We start from the raw sequence: 23739 nt of genomic DNA, 5'->3' as shown, positions 1-23739 counted from the left end.
GTGCGCTGGCCTGCCGGTGTTGCGGTGCCGGGCCGCTGGGGTCTTCTTGGCGGGGTCGCGGCGTCCTGCCCGCTCGCTCGGCCGCTCGGCCCTCAACGCAGCGGCCGGCCTGCAGGGTGGTCCCTTCCCGATGCAGCAGACTGATTCCGAGAGTCGCTTTCGTCGCTCTGCCTCTCTCGCACTCACGGGGCGTCCCCTACTGGTGCGAGAGAGACGGAGCGACACGACTCTTGCCGACTAAGTGCGGCTTGTCGGCGCCGCGTCGTGCCTCGTCCTTCGTGACGGTCTCGAAGACGGTCTCGGCCGATAGGACGCCGGCGTGCTGCACGCGCGCACGCGTGTGGCGCTGCTCCGATACACTCGTAGCCCCCCCCCCTTCCCCCACGCCGTCGTGCGCCCCCTCTCCCTCTCGGCGCCGGCAGTGGGCCAGGCAGTGGGCCAGGCAGTGGGCCAGGCATTGCCAGCGGCTGGCTCAGTTGGGTTGGGTTACCCCCGCGGGGGCCCGCCAGGGGGGAGTGGGGGCGCGATGCCCCAAAATGGAGGGCGTGGGCACGCCGCACCCCCCGGGCCTGGGGAAGGGGGGCGTCGGCGAGGGGGATGTCCGACTCCTACACCGTCGGGAGCCGAGCCGCCGAGCGGGCGTCGCGCCGTGGCGGCGAGTCGCCCCGTCAGCGCCGCGGCGCGCGGTCCTCTGAACGACGGCGCCGCGGAGGCAGAGGCGCGGGCCGCCGACGGGGCGCGCGGCGCGCCCGCACAGTTTGCCCTCTGTTCTCGTTGGCGCACTAGATAAGATAAAAAGATGGGGGATTTTTCTGTTCCGCGCGCCTGCTTCGCAACTGGGTCAAAAATGTTTCTGGCCACATTTTATTTTGTTGCTGCTGCTGCGAGTCGCGGCGGCCGTGTCTCAACCGCCGGCCGACGACGCCGCCCGCCCCCGCCCCCGCCCGCCCCCGCCCGCCCCCGCCGACACCCACCGCCGCCCCTCACGCAGGACACAAACAAATCCCCCATCCCCTCAACCCCCCTCCTTCCACTGACCACTCCCCGATCGAGGAGGAAAAGGAGGGGAGAGGGGGGGGGGGGCAGCAGAAGGCAGGCAGTTACGCCCACCCGGTGCCCGCATACTTTGACCGATCTTCATGTCCATTTCACAAGCAGGACTCTTTCTCCTTCTCTCTCTCCCTCCCTCTTCGTCGCTCTCACGCACACACGCACGCATTCTCGGGTAATGAGAGCCCAGTGTGGGCGTCGCGCCTTGTAATGAGGCCCGTTTAGTGCGTCGGATCGCCGTTGGGGGAGGGGGCAACGGGGTATTGACAATGAATAAGCAGAAAGTGGTCGATCTGTCTCTGTTTGACTTGGTCCTCTTTGTCGACGAGGAGTGAGTGGGAGGGGGGCGGGGGGTCACTTTGTCTCCGCCTGCTCGACATTGTTCGACGCGGTGGACGCGGCGCCGTGACTAGGTCCTTCTCGCGGCCCCGAGGAACGGTCCATTCCCAAGTGACGTCTCTCGCCGCTTGGCCAGGCGCGGATCCAGGCTTTTCCCAAGGAGGGGGTAGAGCAGTGCTTTTTGCTTTTTGCCTGTGTACTTGCAGCGGGGCCTTAATGCTCCTGTTGAGGGAGGGAGGGAGGGATAATCAACCCCAGTACTGTACTTCCCTTCGGATCCTGCGCCTGTGCTCGGTGTTTGACGGAACGGCAGGACTGCCAGGATGGTCTCTTCCGAGTCGACTCGGCTCATTTCGCCCCGGCACAGTGGATCTGCCAGAAGACCGGTGGAGGCGGTCGAAATCCCGGACGCGTTTTGAGCTCCAGAGTCGCTAAGTGGGACTTGAACCGAACGTATGACCCCACCAACAGATTGCTCTCCGAACGAGGAATCCATTGGTGGGGTCACACGTTCGGTTCCAGTGCAGTTTAGCGACTCTGGAACTCAACACGCGTCCGGGGATTTGACCGCCTCCACCGGCCCACTGTGCCCGATCAAACCTGAGTCTCTACAGAGCGTGGTTTACGCCCGACCCCGCTTGGTCTTGGTATGCACTTGACGCGATTTTTTTAAAAATTTTCTTTCATCTTCTTTTTTTACCCCGACCCCCACCCCGACCTGTCACCGTCGTCCTGCTTATCATGCTGTGCACAATGGGGCCTCTACACCTGCCGCGCGACGTGTGCGTGTGTGTGTTTGCGCGTGCGAGTGTGTGTGTTTGCGCGTGCGAGTGTGTGTGTTTGTGTGTGTACGTGTGTGTGTCGCCCTTCTTGGCGGGCGCTGGCAGAAGGATGGGCCTTTAGAAACGTCCGTGCGCCATATTTACATCTTCAAAAAATGAAGCTAAAAATGCGTGGGGCGCGAAGCCGCGAAGCAACGCCCAGCAGACTGATTCCGAGAGCCGTTTTCGTCGCTCTGCCTCTCTCTCGCCTCTAAGGGGTGTCCCGTACGGGTGCGGGAGAGACAGAGCGACGAAAGCGACTCTCAGTCTGCAGGGCGGTCTTTGTGGCGTTCGCGGACGAGCCCGCGGCGAGGTCGCGCCGCGGTCACGGTGGGCTGGCGGGCCGGCGGGCCGGCGGGCCGTCAGGCGGTCAGCGTGATTGGCGGCGCCGCCGGCCGATCGGCCAATGGGCGCGCCGAGCGCCGTTTGCAGTGATTAGCAGCACGGCATTCCGCGCCCTCTCTCTTTCCCTCTCTTTTGGCGTCCCAAGGGTGTCGCAGGGGTGCGAGAGAGACAGAGCGACGGAGCGCCGTTTCGGAAACTGCGCACTGCAGGCAGGGCCCGCGGCGGCGTCGCTATGCAGTTAGCGTGGGCAGCGGCTTGGAGCTGCAGTGTCTCGGCGCGGCTGGGTCTGGGTCTTTCTGGAGCGGCCGGGCGCAGTCCTCCTCGCTCTGTCCCTCTCGCACTCGTGGAGTGTGCCGAAGGAGTGCGAGAGAGACAGGGCGAGGGGTCTGGCCGGCGGAATCGCTCGACAGTCTGCGGTGCTGCACTGCAGTCAGAGGACGGGACGTCGGCACACTGCGCCAGAATACCGGTGGGGGCGGTCAAAACTCTAGACGCGTTTTGAGCTAAGCAAAACAGGGCTCGAACCGAACGTGTGACCCCACCAATGGATTGCTCTCCGAACGAGGAATCCATTGGTGGGGTCACACGATCGGTTCGAGTGTAGTTCAGCGACGCTGGAGCTCAAAACGCGCCTAGAGTTTTGGCCGCCGGCATGATGCCGCTCTTCGGGCCCATGCCGGCTGATGGCCGTGACCCCCACAGTGTGGCCCACACCGCGCCGCGCCGGCACTGCTTACCGGGACGACCGACGGCCGGTCCGCGCAGGGAAGACCGATTGGCGGCGATTCGGTGCCGACGGCGGGACGGGACGGCGGGACGGCGGGACCACCCAGCTGGCAGAGCAGTGCTTCGTCCCTCTGTCTCTCTCGCACTTGTGCGGCACGCCCCATGAGTGCGAGGGAGACGGAGTGACGAAAGCGCCGTTCGGGAACTGTCACTGTCCCACCAACGGCCACAGCGGAGGTCTCGCAACCCGCGGAGCTCGGAAAATCGTGTGAGAAGTGGTCGTTTAATCGTGACCACGACCAATCGGTATAAGGAGTCATTTGACATTTTTAGTCTTGTGGGAAACACTTGGGGGATATCTACAGTTCTGCGCTTGTGCCTTGCGTCTGCAGGCAAACCTGCAATGTCCCTGCAACCCTGTGCTAGAGAAATGCTCCTGGCTTTGGGAAGTGCTTTCGGCCTGACAAGTATCGCGACCCCACGCGACCCCGGAGCACGAAGCCGCGACCCCAAAATATTTTTCCCCGACCCAAGGTTGAGAACCGCTGCCCTAGCCTGTCCTGGTCCCAGCCCGGCGTGGCCTAGAGGCGCCTAGAGGCCTTGGGCGCCGTGACCCTGACCCGGAAACGCTGCCAGATATTGGAGCGCCTCGGCGTGGGGCCACGGCGCGTCTGCCCTGCATCGCCCTGCATTCCATCGGACCTGCCGGCACTCTTGGGACCTGCGTCAGCCTCGACGTCAGCGGCAGCTCAAGTTCTTCACACTGTCGAAAAAAAAAGAAGAATCTCCCTTCACGCAACGAATAAAAACATTTTTTGAATAAAATCGCAAGCGAGCACCCTATTTTTAATCCTGCCGACTGAATGTGTTGCAAAATGTTGGTAACGGGGGTGCGGCACGCTGGCATGCGGGGGTTGGCGGCGTGGGGGTTGTTTGCAGTGGGTCGCACGCACACGTCTCCACGTCTGCGTCCGCGCCAACTCCGCTAACTAACCCGCTGCGCGGCGCTGCCCGGCGCTGCCCGGCACTGCCCGCTCGTCGGCCACCGACAATATAACGCACTGCGCGCGCTCGGGTTTAATTAGTTCGGAACCTTGGGGCTGCATGGCATGGCGGTTCAAGTGAGGAGCGCGGCGGCGGCGCGCTGACAGTTAGGCCGCCGGGTTTTGTGGGGGGATAAAAAAAAATGTGTCCGACGCCGAAGAGCACGGTGACGTGTAACGACACCAATAAAGTGCTGCTGGCTGCGCCACGCCGTGCGCCGCGAAAAGGCGAGTCGCCTCGCGAATGCTTTCGCTGCACTTCGTGCTTCTAGCTTCGCCCGGCGGCTTGGCCGGGCGTGGCAGCCGCTCTCGCGCACTCCGCAAAACGTCTTTTTATTTTTATTTTTAGTGCGTGTTTGCGAAATCGAAGGCGGCGTTTTATTTCGTTTTTCGCGATACTTAGCCGCGTCCGTCGTCCTCGCCGCCCGGCGGCAGTGGCGCTCTCATCTGACGCGTTGGACCCATTGGGAGACGTGCCAAAACACCCTCCCTCCCCTCCGACTTACCTCCCTGCGCCCGGATGGTTCTTACCTCATCTGCATGAAACTTCCTCATCGCCCCCTGGCCGCCCTGGCCGCCCTGGCCGCCCCCTGCAGTGCAGTGGTCTCTCTCGCACCGCCGGACGGAACGCCGCTCGAGCGCGAGCGCGAGGAAGAGAGAGGGATGGAGGTGGCCGGCGGGTGGCGCCACTGTACGAGAGGCGCCGCACTAAATTGGACGTGTGATTCGGGCCGGGCGGGCGGAACCTTGAGGCGGAACCGAGGCGAGGCGAGGCGAGGCGTGCGTTCATGTCTCCCACAGCGCGCTTGGCGCGGCGAGCGCCGCCCGGTACAGCCGTCTGATTCCGAACACTGCTTCGTCGTTCTGTCTCTCTCGCACCCCTACGGACCGTCCCATGAGTGCGAGAGAGACAGAGCGACGAAAGCAGTGCTCGGAATCAGACGGCAGATAACGGACGCGCATCGTCGCTCTATCCCTCTCGCACCGATGCGCGTTTTGAGCTCCAGAGTCGCTAAATGGCACTCGAACCGAGCGTGTGACCCCACCAATGGATTCCTCGTTCGGAGAGCAATCCATTGGTGGGGTCACACGTTCGGCTCGAGTCCCATTCAGCGAGTATGGAGCCCAAAACGCGTCTAGGGTCTTGGCCGCCTCCACCGGTCTTCTGGCCCACTGTGCGACGCGGCGATACTCTCGGCCGCGTGCTCTGATTGTCACCGCGGGGTATTGACGACGCCGAGGGCTGAGGGCGCGCCGCCGTCTGCGTGCTTTCCCATCGGGACGCTTCGGACCGCCACGCCACGCCACGGCGCGCCACTCGGCGGGGCGTTTGCCGCCCCCTTGCCGCCTCGTCGTCGGGACGCTTAGCTGTTTGCAGCACACTGAGAGTCGTTTGCGTCGCTCGGTCTCCCTCGCACCTTTACGGCACGCCCCACGAGTGGGAGAGAGACAGAGCGACGAAAGGGACTCAAGATGCATCTCCGCAGCGCGTGCGCGCCGCGCCGTGCTCCGTGATGTGATGCCCGACTGCAACGAGGCGATGTTATCGACGGCCTCCACGGGGCTCTCGTCGCTCTGTCTCGCTCGCACTCGTGAGGCGCACCGCAGGGGTGCGAGAGAGACAGAACGACCAAGTGCTGATGCGGTCCGCGCTGCGCCTGGCTCCGGACTCAGGACGGCACTCGCGCTCTAGCTCTGGCAACCAGCTCGAGCTAATCGTCGACCCGGACCGACCCCGCCCCGCCCCGCCCCGCCCCGCCCCGCCCCGCCCCGCCCCGCCCCGCCCCGCGGTGTGGGACGGTGAACTAGGTGCGTGGCCGCGTGGCGTGTTAGTGAGCTCCGCGGAGCTCTGCTTCCCAAGGCACTGGTCGGACGGGACGGGCCGGACGGGTTGCAGCAGGATGTTGCCCGTGGCGGTGGCACGGCACGGCACGGCACGGCACGGCACGGCACGGCGTGGCGTGGCGTGGCGCGAAGGAGCGGAGCGCCGGGCGAACCCTTCGCCTGTTACACTGGGATTCCGAACAGTGCTCTGTCTGTCTCTCTCGCACCCCTGCCAGACGCCCCCCGAGTGCGAGAGAGACGCCATGCTGCCTCGGGCCGATCAATCTGAACGTTTCGCCGCATTCCTCGCGTGGAACGCGCCCCGCGCCCCGCCACGCAACCTTGACATATTTCCGCGCGCACCCTTCCTCCCCGCCCCGCCCCGCCCCGCCCCGCCCCGCGCGACCTAGACGACGGCGACATCGTCAAGGGGCGTTCTGTAATGCGTCGCCGTGCACCGGCCGTGAAGGCTGCTGGCCGTGCTGGCGGGTAGCTCGTCCCCCTCCCCCAACTGACCGCCCCCCAACTGACCGCCGTCCTGCGGTTGACAGTGCTGACAGTGTTGACGCACAGAGGCACCGAGGGGACCAGTGGGGACCAGTGGGGACCAGTGGGGACCACCCATTGCTCCTGGCGCTCCTGGCGCTGCTGGGCCATTGCACTCTTTACCGGCCGGCCGGGCCGAGGCAGGCCGAGGACGCGAGGGGCATTACGTGGTGGTGGCGCTCGGCCCACACCAGACACGCCCCCTTCTCTCTCTGTCGCTCTCTCGCTCTCTCGCTCTCTCTCGCTCTCTCTCTCTCTCGCTCTCTCTCTCTCTCTCTCTCTCTCTCTCTCTCTCTCTCTCTCTCTCTCTCTCTCTCTCTCTCTCTCTCTCTCTCTCTCTCTCTCTCTCGCTCTCTCTCGCTCTCTCTCGCTCTCTCTCTCTCTCTCGCTCTCTCTCTCTCCGCGAACGGGACTCGGCCGCGGCGGCCCGGCCGTCGTCTTGGACGTCTTCCCCGGGCCGGGCCGGGCCGCCTGGCGGCAGTGGCGGCAGTGGCGGGGCGGCAGGCCGGTCATAAGCGGGGCCGACTGATGGGAGCGGACGGGTGCTAAAGCCCGGTAGCACGGCGGCGGCGGCGCGGCCCAGGGCCCAGGGCGCGGCACACTGCGACAAAAGGAAGAGGCAGGGAGTTAAGACAAACCAGGGAAGAAATTGATTTCCTATACAGAGCACTCAGGAAAGGCTTGAGTGACCCACATTTGTCCAGAGCTTTCCAAAAAGGGGCCAAGTTTCTGCCCCTGGTGCGGTAAAGGCGTCCTCTTGGCTCCCGCCGGCTGCCAACAGCCTGGCAGCAGGGGCAGGCACGCACTTACGCCGCCTGCCCCAAGGCGCCCTGCAGGCTGATGCCACAGAGTCGCTTTCGTCGCTCTGTTTCTGTCGCACGCACAGCGAGGTGCGGAGAGAGACAGAGCTACGAAAATTGGCTCTCGGAAGAGGTCGCCGTCGTGACGAGGTTCAGACAGGCCGGCAAAACGTCGCGGAATGTTGTTTTGCAAGCCGCGGCTGTTGGGCTGTTGCAAGGGCCCAAGGGGGCCACGGGGCCCAGGCTCGACAAGCAGCCCGCGATATTATACTGTCCGTCCAATGCGAGCCCAGCGCCCAGCCAGGCCCAGCCAGGCCCAGCGCGCCGTTAAAGTCTGATTGCTGCAATAAAAGCGATTGTATCGACATTAACCGCAGCGCGGGCTGGGCGGGGCGGGGCGCGGCGCGGCGCGGCGCTCGGCGTCGGGTCGCGAGGGTTTGGCCGGCCTCGCTTTTGTCCCGAGCTAGCCCGGTAGGCGGCGAGGCGCGGCGAGGCGGCCGATGTGGAGCACGGCTGGAATGAGCACTCGAACCTCCCGTGGCGCACTGGCTGGCGCACTGCATCGGGTCAGCGTCGCGTCTCGAGTGTCTCTCTCGGGATGCTCCATGAGTGCGAGAGAGACAGCGCTGAATCGGTCCGGGGGCTGCGGCTGCGCGGGTTCTGTTACGCCCCGCGTATCTGGTCCGCGCTCTCCGCCGGTCCAATGCTGGGCGTGCTGGGCCGTGTGCCTTACCGGGAGAAAGTGTTCCTGTCGAAAGGGACATGCTATGGAAGGAGGCGGTGGCTCCCCTCCTTCCCGAATTGAAAGGCACCAGCCACACGCGGCTCCTGGAGGAGTCAGGGTCAGGGCGATCCTGTTGGCGGGCCCAGTGGTGTCTCGGCGACGACGGGGAGGTGTGCGACGTGACGTAGTCCTTGTCGCGGAGGGGGAGTTGTGGGCCGTTGTCCTGCGATGACTAAGCCCGCCGCGGAGATTACTTCATTGATGTATTGGCGCGCGCTGCCCGCTGCCCCCCAAGGGCCCGGCAGGCTGCTTCCGAGTGGGAGGTCTCTCTCTCTCTGCCACCCATGGCGAGTGTGAGAGGCACAGAGCGACGGGGCCTCCCTTTCGGAAGCAGCCGACAGGGGTACAGCCGGTGGTCGTGACGGGGCGGGGCGGCGGGGCGCTGCTCGGACGGCGGGCGGGCGCGCTATTTCGAGCGGCCAGACTGCTTCCGAGTGGGGTCTCTCTCCTCTCTCGCACGCATGGGGCGTCCCCGACGGGTGCGAGGGAGACAGACTGGTGAGGTTTCCTTCTCGGCGGCCGGCCCGCGGGCTCGGGCAGGCCTGGCTTGGTGGACGCCGCGGTCCTCGGCGCGGCCGCTGTTCGGCCTGCCTGCCGCTCTGCTGGGCCCGGCTCAGGACCGCCAGGACGCCGCCAGGACGCCGCCAGGACGCCGCCAGGACGCCGCCAGAACGCCGCCAGAACGCCGGCGACTGACGGGGATCCCGGCCGGCCGCGTGCTATTCTAGGCGACCTTGATGCTGGGCGGGGGAGGCGGCCGGGGTGTTACGTGTGACACGCAGGGACGGCCAGGACCGCCAGGTCGGCCGGTGTCAGGTAAAGGACCACACCGGGCTGACGTGCGAGCCAGGAGGCCAGGGGCCACCCCCGCCCCACTAGGGCGCTGGCCGCGCTGCCCGGGGGAGCTGAATCACTCTTTGTTGCTTACCTTCCGCCGGTGCTTGGATTTGACGCGCGGCAGCCTGGCTTCCTAGCTTGCTGGCAGGGCTGTCTGCCTGCACCACTTGCCCCCCGCCTGACTCCGAAGGGCCGCTGTCTCTCTCGCTCCCCTGCGGGTCACCCCATGAGTGCGAGAGACAGAGCCCCTCGCGTGCAAGCCTTTGCCGAGCCCTCATCGCGGTCCAGTTTACAGAAAAGAGCCAGCAGGCAACAGGCCTTACGCCCTACGCTATTTCCGTCGCGTTCGAGAATACCAGAATACATCGCGGGGGCGTGGCGCGGCGTGCGGCGTGCGCGGCCGGGTGGTTGCAGCACGGCACGGCACGAGAGTGCACCACTTCCAACTTGTCGCTCGACATTGCCCCGCTGGCCTGCTGCTCGACTTACCGGGTGGACCAGTGCACCGCACCTGAGCCAGGCCTCCACTTCAAACGGCTTGATCGGTGCGGCCGCTGTCACAAAAGTTAGGAGTGACGACCCTTCCTTCGTGACGACCCTTCCTTCGTGACGACCCTTCCTTCGTGACGACCCTTCCTTCGTGACGACCCTTCCTTCGTGACGACCTTTCCTTCGTGACGACCCTTCCTTCGTGACGACCCTTCCTTCGTGACGACCCTTCCTTCGCGACGACCCTTCCTTGGTGACGACCCTTTCTTCGTGACGACCCTTTCTTCGTGACGGCCCTTCCTTCGTGACGGCCCTTCCTTCGTGACGATCCTTCCGTCGGGGCTGGCTGGTCCTCTACGTCCTGAATACCGAATCCTGCGTGTAAACGGCGCTTCTTGGAGTCGTCGGCTGCCCCTCCCCCTCCCCGTGGCGGTGGGTATCGCGCGTATACTCCGAGCGGGTCTCTAGCAGCGCGGGGTATCGCGGCCACGGCTCGCGGCCCCGCGGGTCCATTGCCACCGCAGCCACCGAAACGCGGAGTCTCTACGACGCCGTCCTGCATTCTGCAATCCTGCATGAATGAAACTTGTGGGCGGCCCGGCGACCCGCGGTGTTTGATGTTGGCCACAAAATTGCGGCCACTCAAGAACGCCGCTGTCAGGCGACGACTCCGTGTGGATCGTTTTTTCGAGCCTCCAGCGCCTGTGAGGTAGGCCACCGCCCCGCCCCGCGACACTCCGGCGTGCAGACGCTGGCCTACCTAGCCCCCTGAAGGTCCTGAAGGCGACAGGGGCAAGGTAGGCCACCGTCTCCACAGCCGTGTGCTGCGGGCCGGATCGGTGGCCTACCTCACAGGCGCTAGGACTCGAGAGGGACGCATTCGGCGTCTGGATCCGTGGGTCGGCACGGATCCACAGCCAATCTGCAGCGCTATGGCTGTCGTCGGTCGGCACGTGACACTCCCGGTGCGCTCCAGCCAGGCAGGTCGGCGGCCCTACTCACTCTGGCTTGACGGCGTCCTGGGGGCGCGGCGCGTTGCGGCGCAGCGAGGCCCTCAGGACGACGGCGGGGAGCCGAGCTGCCTTCTCCCTCGTCGACGCCACCGGCACGCACTGCGCCGCACTGCCTTGCACCGCGCTGCACTGCGAACGGGGCGCGGTTACGCGTGGCGGCCGGCCGGCCGCGCTGCATCCCCCGGAATGCGCGGTGCGCGGGGCGGTGCGCGGGGCGGTGCGCGGGGCGGTGCGCGGGGCGGTGCGCGGTGAGGGGAGGGGGTTGCTGGCAGCATGCTGGCAGGCCGTCGTCGCGGGCCGTCCCACGGGCCTTGGCCCCGCCAGCCCCTAGAATCGAATCGAGATGATGATTTCTTTTTGCAATTGGGTCGTCGGATCGAATCGGGCGAATCGACTCCTCGTCGCGTTGCGTCGCGTTGCGTCGCGTTGCGGATCGAGGGGGCCGGGCCGGGCGGGCCGAGCGGGCTGAACGCGCGCCCAGGGCTGACCCTTAGTGCACTTAGCGCGGCCGCCGAGTGCTCGCTGGGCTTGCAGGGCTTGGCTCTTGGCTTGGCTCGCGGGGCAGCACCACGGCGAACATGGACGCGAACGCGAGCGCGGCGCTGGAGGCGCTGCAGGCCGTGGAGCCGCTGGTGTGGGAGACGAGGCCCTTCGTGGCGACGCCGACGCGCGAGCTGGAGTCGGCCGTCGGCAACCTGGCCGCCCCGCTGCCCACCAGTGTGGAGCCGCAGCCGCTGCTGCTGCCGCACAACCCGCTGCCGCCGCTGCCGCCGCCCGCGCACCACGTGGAGCCGCCGCACGAGGACGTGCACGTCAAGGGCCTGGGCGCGGACAAGGACACGCACACGCTGTTCCTGGAGTCCGTCGGCATGCCCGTGTACGGCAAGGGCTTCGAGGGGCGCTCCGTGTCGCCGCCGCTGCCCGCGCTGCACCCGCACGACCTGCTCAGCCTGCTCACCATCGAGCTCGACGACAGCCCCCTCGTGCTGCCCGAGCCGGAACCGGAGCCCGAGCCGGAACCCGAACCCGAGCCGGAACCGGAGCCGGAACCCGAGCCCGAACCGGCGCCCGAGCCGAGGATGCCGACGCAGGAGGAGCTGGACGAGCTGATGATCGAGCGCGCCGACCTGCCTTTCGCCGGCTTCAAGTGCCTGCTGGAGATAACGCTGGACGACCAGCGGCCCGCCAAGGTGCAGTGCAGTGCTGTGCAGTGTGGCACGACCGTGACAGTGGCGGGCCTGGTGCCTCTCGGCCCCACTCTCTGTCTTTGTCTCTCCGCGGCGGTGGAGGACAGGCCTCCCGGAGTGCTCGCCGCAGGCCGTGCCCCCCAAGCATCCCCCTTTCCGGGGATAGCGATATTGACTGCGCCTCGATTCGCTGAGCCGATTCGCTTTGGCAGTGTAGGCACATGCCGCATCGCAGGGTGTGCAACAGGGCTGTCCCGGCCAGGACGCCAGGACGGCCAGGACCATTGCCAGCCCTTCGGCCGGGGCGTCGCCTTGGGCGTCGTGGCGGTGCGTGCTGACGTGGGGTCAGAGCCTTGACTTGACAGTCGCGAGTCGCAAGGCGCGGCGCGGGGCGGCGCCACTCTGGTGGTGCTGGCCCTGGCCGGCGAGGCCGCTTCGCCCCCGCACCGCCCCGCACCGCCCCGCACCGAGGGGTGACCCACTGTAAAATTCGTGTACAATGATTGTGCGAATTTGCAACATTTCTGGCGGATTTTGCCACACGTGTTGCCTACTTACAGGCGTTTTGCCACCTCAATGTGGAATGTGATGAAATTTTGTGCAATGAATGTGGGAGGCTGTGCGTGATGTGTCTCGCATCGTTCGCAAGATATGGCACTTCAAACTGGGGAAGGGAAACGTAATCGGAGGGCGTTTAGTTGTGGGTTTTTGTTGGGTCGTCTCTCTTCATTCGTGTGTTTCAATTCGGCTTTTCTTCTTTCCCTTTCAGACTTTCACGGCATGGTGCAACTCACATCTGCGCAAGGCGGGCACCGCCATCGAAAACATCGAGGAGGACTTCCGCAACGGCCTCAAGCTGATGCTGCTGCTGGAAGTCATCTCCGGCGAGACCCTCCCCAAGCCCGACCGGGGCAAGATGAGGTTCCACAAGATCGCCAACGTCAACAAGGCCCTGGACTTCATCGCCAGCAAGGGCGTCAAGCTCGTTTCCATTGGTGCCGAAGGTTGGTCTCTCCTCTTCCCTCCACATTTGCTCTCGCACTTGCTATTTTGTTGCTCTCGCACTTTGGTCTGATTCTAACACGCTGTCGTTTGCATTTCCTCAGAAATTGTGGATGGCAACCTGAAGATGACCCTGGGTATGATCTGGACCATCATTCTGCGATTCGCCATCCAGGACATTTCCGTTGAAGAAATGACCGCCAAGGAGGGTCTGCTTCTGTGGTGCCAGCGGAAGACCGCCCCCTACCGAAATGTCAATGTGCAAAACTTCCATCTCAGGTAAATTGTGATTTAAATGACGTGTTTTTATGAAGCAGAGCATAGAAACTTAAGTATTGCGGAATAAATTTTTGTGCAGCTTCAAGGATGGTCTGGCCTTCTGCGCCCTCATTCATCGCCACCGACCAGACCTCATCGACTACAGCAAGTTGTCCAAGGACAACCCGCTGGAGAATCTCAACACTGCCTTTGATGTTGCTGAGAAGTACCTTGACATCCCACGCATGTTGGATCCTGAGGGTGAGTTGTGTGTCGACTATGGTTTTGTTTTTATTAAACTCAACTCTTCAGAGTTGTTTTTAGTTTTTATTTTATAGTTTTTCCTCTTTTGAATGGAATAATTTCTTCTCGTAAATGATAAGGGCCTATGTCATTTAGATAGGATTCAGCACAGCTTTCATTCATTGGATGGTGAAGGGTCTTAATATGCGTTGGTGGTGGTTTCAGACCTTATCAACACTCCTAAGCCAGATGAGCGTGCTATCATGACCTATGTGTCATGCTACTACCACGCCTTCCAGGGCGCTCAACAGGTACAAGGATGAGAGTTGGTGCCTGTGAAGGAACTGGTGTTGTTTTTTGAGAGTAATTTTAACATTTCAATAACTATGAGTCTGAATGAATCTCATCCCTTTTTCTTTAGCTATGTTAACTCATCCTACCATCGAAGCTCAGTCATAATTGATTAAATGTGCATGAATTGCAATCTACTAACCAAATACATGAAAAGTTCTCAGTCTTGTAAGAAAGAAAAGAAAAGATGATTTACTCCATTTACCCCTTTCCTTTTTTTAGTAACTCTGTTTAACCTGTGTTTAATCCTTTGTACATGATGCTGTGCTGTGTGTTTTCTAACTAAAAAATCCATAAACATTAATTTCCTTAGTCCTCAGTGTATTGCTGCCAGCACTGCTGTAACCCCTGCGTTTGTTTGTGTTTGTGGTGTGTTTAATATGCTAATGGTCCAATACCCTGACCACTGCCTGCAGATATGACCCACACTGCGATGCCTGACGAGCGTGCCATTATGACTTATGTGTCTTCATATTACCATTGCTTCTCCGGTGCGCAGAAGGTGAGAAAATTGTTACAATAAAGTGAAGGCAAAATCAAATTTTGACAGTGTTGCAAGTGCTGTACCATCTAATGTTTGTGTGGCTCATTGCATGTTTTTTATTTTCAATACTCAGTAACTGTTTTCCTTCCTTTTAAACCTGTTCTGTGATGAGAATTAATACATTTCAATTTCCTTTCTAGGCGGAGACTGCTGCCAACAGGATTTGCAAGGTACTCAAGGTGAATCAAGAAAACGAACGTCTCATGGAAGAATACGAGCGCTTGGCTAGTGATGTACGTACCCTACCTTCTATATTTGCCTTATCTTGTTTCATCTGGCCCAAGTATTGTAATAATTTAAACATGTGTTGCATTGACAGTTGTTGGAGTGGATCCGACGAACAATGCCCTGGCTTCAGAGCCGTCAGTCCGACAATTCTTTGGCTGGAGTTCAGCGTAAATTGGAGGAGTACCGCACCTACCGCCGCAAGCACAAGCCCCCACGTGTGGAACAGAAGGCCAAACTTGAAACCAACTTCAATACCCTGCAGACCAAGCTACGTCTGTCCAACCGTCCCGCCTATATGCCTACGGAAGGAAAGATGGTTTCAGTAAGTGTCTTATATTGTTTCTTAGTAAAATAATTTTATCTTAATATCTTCTTTCTTCTATAATACTAGATCTGTTTTCATTTTAGGACATTGCCAATGCATGGAAGGGCCTGGAAACATCTGAGAAGGCGTTTGAAGAGTGGCTTCTCTCTGAAATGATGAGGTATTTTGTCTTGCAACCTAAACTAATGATTTTACAAAGTATTATTAAGAAATAATTTTTTTATGATTTTATTTCTCTTCCTCAGGTTAGAGCGTTTGGAGCACTTGGCTCAGAAGTTCAAACACAAGGCTGACATTCATGAAGAATGGACTCGTGGTAAAGAGGAGATGCTTCAAAGCCAGGACTTCCGCCAATGCAAACTCAATGAACTCAAGGCCCTGAAGAAGAAGCACGAGGCCTTCGAAAGTGATCTTGCCGCTCACCAAGATCGTGTTGAACAGATTGCGGCTATTGCCCAAGAGCTGAAGTAAGTGCAGATCATTTTAGTTCCAACCTTTTTTGTTTTTGTCTTAAGGGCCTTAAGTGTAAATATTTGTGTTATTTTTTGTAGCACCCTTGAATACCATGACTCTGTGTCTGTGAACACTCGCTGCCAGAGGATTTGTGACCAGTGGGACCGCCTTGGTGGTCTTACCCAACGCCGCCGCCAGGCTCTGGATGAGGCTGAGCGCATCCTGGAGAAGATCGACATCCTTCACCTGGAGTTTGCCAAGAGGGCTGCTGTAAGCTCCATTCATTCTTGATTTTCTCCTCCATTTATGTGGTGCATTGTGACTTGGCACATTACATTCACCTTGAATATTTTTAATAATTGCAGCCTTTCAACAACTGGCTCGATGGTACCCGGGAGGACCTTGTGGACATGTTCATTGTCCACACCATGGAAGAGATTCAAGGCCTGCTGGATGCTCACAGTCAGTTCAAGGCTACTCTTGGAGAAGCCGACAAGGAGTACAATTCGATTGTCAATTTGGTGCGTGAAGTGGAGCAGACTGTCCAGAAATACCAGGTGCCCGGCGGTCTTGAGAACCCCTACACCACCCTCACTGCTCATGTAAGTCAGTTTTCAAGGGGGTTTGTTTTAATAGGTTGTGTGGTAATTTGGTGCGTGTGTGTGTTTGTTTGTGATTTTAAATTGTTTCTTTTGAGTGCCTGTAGAACATAAATTTACCAAGTCTTCAAATTGTGAATGCTGTGCTTTTTAATTTCTTGTGATGTAAATTGCCTTGATCTTCTAAATCTTTCATGCTTGCAAGGAAGATGGGTAGAACTCTGGAGGTATGCAGTCTATATTAATTGTATTTGTTGTGATGGAAAATAATATCACTTAGTGTCACTTAGCAAAAAGCACTTTTTTTGCTAGTAATATTCACCTTTCTATTTCTTTTAAATTAAATTTCTTACTTTAACTTTTGTTTTATGCAAAGCTTTGTGTAGTGTAGTTTAATGTAGGCAATAATTATAATGAACACACAAGCGAGGAATCATTCGGCTTGACTTGACTTAATTAACTTGTGTGCCCCTTTTTTACAGGACTTGACAAAGAAGTGGTCTGAGGTGCGGCAACTTGTGCCCCAGCGTGATGCCACTCTGCAGGCTGAGCTCCGTAAACAGCAGAACAACGAAATGCTGCGTCGCCAGTTTGCTGAGAAGGCCAACCAGGTTGGTCCCTGGATTGAGAGGCAGATGGATGCGGTCACAGCCATCGGTATGGGCATGCAAGGATCTTTGGAGGACCAACTGCACCGACTTAAGGAGTATGAGCAGGGAGTTTATGCCTACAAGCCCCACATTGAGGAGCTTGAGAAGATTCACCAGGCTGTGCAAGAGGGCATGATCTTTGAAAACCGGTAAATATATTTCCAGTGTGTATGACTCCTTTAAATTTTCATTGCAATACTAAATGGCTCTTTGAAATTTTATTGCGTAGGTACACTGCTTACACAATGGAAACACTTCGTGTTGGTTGGGAGCAGCTTCTGACTTCCATCAACCGCAACATCAATGAAGTTGAAAACCAGATTTTGACTCGGGATTCTAAGGGCATTACTCAGGAACAGCTCACTGAATTCCGGTCAAGCTTTAACCACTTTGACAAGAATCGCACTGGACGTCTGGCTCCTGATGAATTCAAGTCCTGCCTAGTTAGCCTTGGTTACAGTATTGGCAAAGACAGACAGGTATGCTTTCTGTTCACGTTAGAAATGATGATTTACTAAACATCAATTTAATATGTTTTTCTCAATGTTTTTTTCGAACAGGGTGAGATTGATTTCCAGCGAATCCTCGCCATTGTGGATCCCAATAACACTGGCTACACTCACTTCGACGCTTTCTTGGACTTCATGACCCGTGAATCTACCGACACTGACACAGCAGAACAAGTTATTGACTCCTTCCGCATCCTTGCTGGAGACAAGGTATTTGTCAATGATAATCTTAATCTTAGGTCTGCCTAGACGTTTTTTTTTGTGCTCTTTTTAAATGTTTAAAACTTTTTTGTCTCTGTTTTTTAGCCTTATATTCTTCCCGATGAACTGCGCCGTGAGCTTCCCCCAGACCAGGCTGAATACTGCATCCAGCGTATGCCACCCTTCAAGGGACCCAATGCCGTTCCCGGTGCCTTGGACTACATGTCATTCTCTACTGCATTGTATGGAGAGTCAGATTTGTAAACAAATTTCCATCCATATTTTGGATGTATCTAACTCCTTTCAGCAGTATTGGCAACAGCCATCTTATGTGCCATACTATGACCCAACTATGCCTTTGATATCAGTTTTTGTCCTGCTAAATCATGTTAATTGAAAATAATACAGTCAAAAGTAGTTGGTTTGGAAGGTTATAGTGGTTGGGTAATCTTGACATGAATGAACTACAAGGGACAATTACTTTCTCTAAATTTTAAAATGTTTTGAAAAATATTCTAGAATTTGTCCTTATTACTTTGTACTTTCCTATTTGAAGGTAACTCAACTCAGACTGCATTCATTTGCATTTTATATACAATCTCATTATGCAATACATTGTGCAGCTAAGTCTGATAACTGCATATGTGCTCATTTTTGCATAACCAACTACTTGCCCATAAGTAGAACACAACATGTAGCTTTTGGCTATGAACTATGAATATGCAAAAGACTCAACAGTTACCACTGTTAAGATTTTGCTGTGTAAATTCGGCTCTTATAAAATTTTTATATTTGTATATTTTTGGGGGTGATTTTAATGACAAGGCCTCTTTAGTAGGTGATTTGACCACAATCTTGTTATAATTTTCTTCCAGGGAAGAATGAAATGTGTCCATATTTGTATAGTTCCTTGTATTCAAGTATTTAAATATTCTGAATGTCATATCGATTAAGGGCTTTCTTTTATTATGCTTTTTCAGGAAAAAGAAGTCTTAACCATTGAATCTCAGCTAATCATAATCTCCTTTCGATTCCTTGCCTGCATTGTTATTTTAATAATGTCAAATTTTAAAGATGTCAGAACTTATGTCTAACATATGTCCTGTAAAATTCAATTGGAACATTGTATTCTTGTTAGAGATTGATCTATCCAAAAATTTCGTTTGAATTTGCAGTCAGTTTCAAATGTGATTTTTTTGGGGGGGAAATGACGGCAGCTCAGTCTGTATGGTTTAATCTATTTAATCGAACTGTTTTCGTTCATTGCAGCTGATAGAACATTGCTCATCTTGCCAGCTGGAAAATAAGAAATGACAGTTTGAAGTACAAGAGTTAACTTTCTCTGCTTGCAGGACAAGCATCTTTTAAACTTAATCAGGTTACACCCTGTCCATAGACTCGCATAAATTTTTAACTGAGCTCAAGTTTTAACTTCATGAATTGAAGTTGTTCTTTTTTTTTTGTTTTTTTTTGTATCTACAGCAAAAGAGACAAGAAGTAACTTGTACTTAGCATTTTGACAAATGAAGAAAGTACTCATGAGAAGGTGTGGGTTGAACAGAATTTTTTTCTTTTCCATTGTATGTAGTTTCATTTTTTTTTCTGTCTAGTCATTCATTTTTAATTTTGTTTTGGCTGTTGTGTACAATGCTTAAAAATAAAAAAAAATCGAAAAACAGAAACCTATGTAATGCAATTCATTTTGTTTGTATTAATTCCTAACATTCTCTGGTATGACGTTATCTTATATCTGTTACACACTTCCTTATATGGGTTCGAGCCACTGCGGCATTGTTTCTTGTGTCAATTAGTTTGTCATATCTTACCTAGAGCCACTTTGTTTCTGTCTCTGATACTGGGGGGGTGCTACATGTCGACATATTGACCAGGATTACATGTTTCATCAATGTCATTCTGTACATTTTAAAGTCTGAATTGTAGGAATTCCCAACCAAATGAAGTTTTTGTGCATCAACTCACAACATATAGCCCAAATCGAATGAATGAAAATGAAGTCTAGCTAGTCCAGCTCTCCCTTTACCTCACAAGTGGTTTCTCTCTCATAGAGCCTTTTGTTTATAAGACAATTCCAGAGACAGCTCTTCTGAGCAAGATGTTCTCATGTATATGTGTACAAATCGAAAGAAATTCACAAAACAAATAAAAAGTGCAAAACTTCAGAGGTTTCATTATTCACACCAAAACCATTGCATGGCAAAAGATAAATGGAGGGATCACGCTACAAGTAATCACAAGCACACTTTTCTTTCTTATTCCAAGAGAAAATTCAAAGGAAATATTAAATGTGCGACAGGAAGAGATGAAATAGAGGACGAGCACTGGGCTAGGAATGCGGGTTGTACAGGATTTCTTTTCGCTTATCTTTTGCTCAAATTTCTTTTAAAAGTTAGCGCCATAACTCATTAAAGACCATGCTGTGAGACTAGCTGTGCATCTTAGTATGAAAAATAAAATCATGATCGCTTCTTCTGCACTTATCGCATAATTTGTAATTTTCACATCGAATTTCACCACTGTTGGAGCTAGCCTCAAGGCTGTTTGAAAACACAGAGTTTAATGTTGTACAAGAAGCACAAATTCTTCACAAAATGCTAGTTGTTTCAGACGTTGAGGACAATTTGTCATACAGGAAATCGCGTCTGTTTACCCGGGGTGGGTGGGGAGGGGGATGTAGGTGTAGGTGTGTTTGTGTGTGTAGAGTGTCCGCCTCGTTGAATGAATCACATTTTAGTGTGTGTGAGTTTGTGTGTGTATGTATGTGTGTGGTCTTTAGCGGGTGGGTGTGTGCGTTGGGGTGTGTGAACTCATGCCTTGGATAACAATTTTTCTTTCTGTCGTTTTGGACGTAGTGAAGAACATGAGTACTCCAAGAGGTTGTCTTGAGGCGTTAGGAAAACTGAGCGGCTGGTGATTACGAATTACGTTTAATGACAACACTGGAAACAATTTTTAGTGTCGTCCGTTGAAGTGACCTACTGCTAAAGAGGCTCGAAGGGCTCGAAGGTTCCTTGTGGATCTACTGGACGAAAGGTGATGGCATAGTTTGTTCCTACTCTTGTGCAATACAATCTCAAAGATGGAAGTGACCCCCTGTAGAGTCATAGGTTACTATGTGACCGAAAAGAAGAATGCGAAAATGAACTGGTCCGAGTTCAATAACGTATGCAGGTTAGTTGTTTACATGTGGTATAGACACTTATTTTTATGCACTTAAGTTGCAAACTGAACTTTGATAATTTTGATGGTATGACTGATAGTCACCTTCCGACTTAGGCTTAAGCGTTGATGTTTATTTCTGCTGTAGAGTTTAGTGTCAAATTAATTAATGTCTCTTATTTCACTTTTAGAAACCATGGATTTTCCTTAGTCAAGGTGAGCTGCCACATCTTGTCATCGTCTCTCTTCACTGTTATTTTGGTAATGCTGATATGATTCTCTGCAATTCTTATTTTTTTCCCCAGATAAACCTTCAAGAAAGTTTAGAGGCACAAGGTCCATTTTTTGCAATCATCCACAAGATATCAGATGTCATTGTGAAGTCCTCCATGGGGGATTCAGAAGCAACCGCTGCTCTCAACAATATGGAGTCTTATATCAAATTGCATCCTGAGGTGATTGTAGTGGACCCACTAGCTGGAGTACGGTCTCTCGTAGACCGATCACTGTACTATCGCATTGTGCAAGACAGTGATCTGGCACAAGATCAGGTCTTCATGCCAACTTTTGTTGACCTTACATCCACCGACCTGAGTGAAAATCTGAAGCGATTGAAAGATGCTGGTATCACATATCCATTTGGTAAATATTTTGCTTTCAGTCGGAATTTTCCCTGGGTTAACTAGCAGCCTTAAACTCATTTTTTGACTTGCAGTGTGCAAACCATCAGTTGCTCATGGATCAGATGCCCATCAAATGGCAGTTGTATTTAATGAAAAAGGTGTCGCAGATTGTAAACCACCTTGTGTAGCTCAGAGCTTTATCAATCACAATGCTGTGCTCTATAAAATTTTTACTGTGGGTCATAATTTTAGTGTGTCTGAAAGACCATCCCTAAAAAACTTTTCAGCATCTGGTATGATCTTTTCTCACTTTTCACATTTAATATAATTTGAGAATTGCGAAAGGGTGCTGATTTATTATTGGTTTATTGTTTTCAGATAATGAAACAATTTTTTTCTCTACATCTGATGTTTCTAAAGCGGACTCTACTTCAAGCTTGACCGTGTTGGACCCAGAAGATCTTGCTGCAGCTCCTTCAAGTAAACCTGATTCTGATCGTTTGAAACACATTGTCAGCTCTCTGAGGAAAGAGTTGGGCATGATGCTCTTTGGAGTCGATGTAGTGATTGAACATGGCTCTGGTCGATATGGAATAATTGACATCAACATATTTCCTGGTACGACTCTTTCTGTTTATAATTGCTTTAAATTCAAGTTTATCTTATTATTTACTAATCTTAATGTTTGTCTTTCCATTGTAGGCTATGATGGATTTCCCAACTTTTTTCAAACACTTATGGATAACATTTTAGATACAGCATCAACAAAAAACTTTGGAAGTCTTAAAAAGTCGAGACGGATGTCTGATGAGACTGAAGATTCTTGCTCTGCAAGAAAATATGAGAAACTAAGACATCCCAAAACAAACCATCTTGAGGCACCCCCCTTATTTCCTAAGCGAGGCACTTTGTCAACTGTAGTGAACATGGAAAACCCCACCATCAGAGAGTATGAACAGGATGACTCTGGATTTGACACTGGTGATTCAAGTGACGAGCGTAAAAAAAAATGGGGCGTAGCTGGAGGACGAGGGGGTTACACTAGGAAGGTAGCCCAGCAGGCCAGAGGATTCTCCACTTCTGTGCAACCCTCTCTTAATAATTCATGTGAAAACAGTATGAGAGGTGGACTAAGTGGTGTTTAGGTGATAAGCAAAACTGATTCTCTTGGAAGCCTTATTGAAAAATCTCTTAAAATGTTTTACATTATTGTCCTTCCTGATTTCTGTCCTCAATACAAGAATCAACAATCTTTTTGTAACATTCCCCACTAATCCAACCAATACCTGTTGGATTGAACTTTGCTCAAAATTAAATTAAGAAAAATGTTCTTGTGTCAAGTCTAGTGTGCCATGTCAATTTGTACATAATCTGTTTTGTTTGTAAATGTGATAGAAAACTGGCCTTAGATTATCAGGATATATTTTTGTGACATAGGGTTGGAATCAACTAAGCCTAATTTGTTTTATTCCTTAAGACTCTTATTATGTCATGACTAACAACTGTAATCATTGAGTCTTTTAACACGTATTCCTGGCCTGTGTCAACATTTAATTGTATTCTATGTAACTGGTATGTTTTGTAGGTCGTATTTTATAGTAATATATTTAACTTCAATATCTATAATAATATTTAACTTTCATGCCAGCTGTTGTTATTATTTATAATGCAATGCCAGCCAGGGCTAGAGTTTGTGACATCAGAGCACTGTATTTACCTTTTAAAACCGCAGGGAAATCATCATATTTTTCTTGTTTATTAACAAACACACAGTGCATGCCTGTGAATGACTGCTTGTCGCCTTGTGCTTGTTGTTTCATAAGAAAAGGGCCCTTTTGTCTGTGCCTTGTGTGTATGCCGGGGCAAAGTCTATTGGACATTGTGGATTTTATAAGAAGTTTTAAAACGGAATCCTTCATATGATGCATGGATACTTAGTGTATAATGTTGCAATCAGCTTTAACCTTCATTTATCTATTGTTTTATTCTATTTAGGACTCACTGGACCCCCATTTTCTATCTGTTTTAACTACTGTAATAATTAACTGGCTAAATTTAATGAAATAGGCATTCAGAGGAATTCCCATTCAAAATTGATCATGTGGGAACTGATGGGAGTTTCTCTCCATGTTCAACGTATATGAGATTCTTGACTGTCCCCAAGCTGTGATCAATGATGATGATTCAAGACTGCTTTCTTTCCTCTTCCAATTGAGTTCTGTGTGTCCTCTTTCTGTGATCATTTTAATGAGATCCCTCTTGATACACTGGGTGTTTCAGCACATGGAACAAAACTGTACATATTTTTTAGTTGAAAGGCCTAACTGGTATTGTTATGTTTTGTGTGTGCAGTGGGTACTCTTTTCAGTGCCAATCAAAGTGATATTAAGAGAAAAGTGATTAAAACATTTGGTGCTGTGAATATTATTTTTAAAATCACTGCCGTATCGGCCGTATTTTACCTCGGTATGTAAAAGAACGATAAAGGGCCAGAAATTTTTCTGCTGCATTTTTCTTTGCCCCACCTCCCAATCATTTGCACACTATCCAACTATCCAATCGACGCCTCTCTATCGCACACATCACACATGGGGCGCCCTGTACTGGCACACTGGCACCTGCAAGAAAATTGGAAATGGCGGGCCGTGCTACCACCCCGTGAACAGTGGGGCTTCCAGAGCGGGCCTGGGTCGGCCTAGAGTCCTACAGTGCCTGGGAGGGGCCTACAGGGGCTAAGCGTTGCTCTTTGCCTACTTTTCAGGAGGTCGACAG

The 23739-nt window shown here is 53.6% G+C and overlaps 2 protein-coding genes across 5 annotated transcripts in view; both read left to right on the top strand.

Moving 5' to 3' along the window:
* Nucleotides 1-18845, top strand: part of LOC117639770 (alpha-actinin, sarcomeric) — a 35842-nt gene extending 16997 nt beyond the window's left edge. Inside the window, exons 2-16 of one of the 3 annotated variants that reach the window (XM_034375684.1) lie at nt 12574-12808; nt 12911-13085; nt 13165-13325; nt 13533-13626; nt 14082-14160; nt 14343-14435; nt 14522-14752; nt 14839-14915; nt 15001-15222; nt 15307-15478; nt 15574-15810; nt 16290-16606; nt 16687-16936; nt 17018-17176; nt 17273-18845. In XM_034375684.1, the coding sequence (XP_034231575.1) occupies nt 12574-12808; nt 12911-13085; nt 13165-13325; nt 13533-13626; nt 14082-14160; nt 14343-14435; nt 14522-14752; nt 14839-14915; nt 15001-15222; nt 15307-15478; nt 15574-15810; nt 16290-16606; nt 16687-16936; nt 17018-17176; nt 17273-17431 (2661 nt within the window). In that variant the 3' untranslated portion in view covers nt 17432-18845. Of the gene's footprint in view, nt 1-12573; nt 12809-12910; nt 13086-13164; nt 13326-13532; nt 13627-14074; nt 14161-14342; nt 14436-14521; nt 14753-14838; nt 14916-15000; nt 15223-15306; nt 15479-15573; nt 15811-16289; nt 16607-16686; nt 16937-17017; nt 17177-17272 lie in introns of all 3 variants that reach the window. The other 2 variants (XM_034375666.1, XM_034375676.1) reach the window with 2 other exon arrangements.
* Nucleotides 18846-19870: 1025 nt separating this feature from the next.
* Nucleotides 19871-23467, top strand: LOC117641348 (inositol-tetrakisphosphate 1-kinase-like). Of its 2 annotated transcripts, XM_034378591.1 has the most exons (6): nt 19871-20356; nt 20536-20560; nt 20650-20986; nt 21060-21260; nt 21346-21585; nt 21670-23467. In XM_034378591.1, the coding sequence occupies exons 1-6, from the start codon at nt 20265-20267 to the stop codon at nt 22110-22112; spliced, it is 1338 nt and encodes a 445-aa protein (XP_034234482.1). In that variant the 5' UTR covers nt 19871-20264; the 3' UTR covers nt 22113-23467. The 2 variants fall into 2 exon arrangements, with proteins under 2 accessions (XP_034234482.1, XP_034234492.1); XM_034378601.1 differs by lacking the exon at nt 21060-21260.
* The last annotated feature ends 272 nt before the right edge of the window (nt 23468-23739 follow it).

This window comes from Thrips palmi, unplaced genomic scaffold, assembly GCF_012932325.1.
Source record: "Thrips palmi isolate BJ-2018 unplaced genomic scaffold, TpBJ-2018v1 HiC_scaffold_1, whole genome shotgun sequence".
Classification (NCBI taxonomy): Eukaryota; Metazoa; Arthropoda; class Insecta; order Thysanoptera; family Thripidae; genus Thrips; species Thrips palmi.
Note: the sequence above shows the minus strand (reverse complement) of the source record. Positions and strands in the feature narration are given on the sequence as shown.

Coding starts and splice junctions, on each gene's coding strand:
- LOC117641348 (XM_034378591.1), top strand. CDS start 20,265: ATGGAAGTGACCCCCTGTAGAGTCATAGGTTACTATGTGACCGAAAAG. Junction 20,987..21,059: donor TGGTATCACATATCCATTTG/GTAAATATTTTG, acceptor TTTGACTTGCAG/TGTGCAAACCATCAGTTGCT. Junction 21,261..21,345: donor AAAAAACTTTTCAGCATCTG/GTATGATCTTTT, acceptor TATTGTTTTCAG/ATAATGAAACAATTTTTTTC.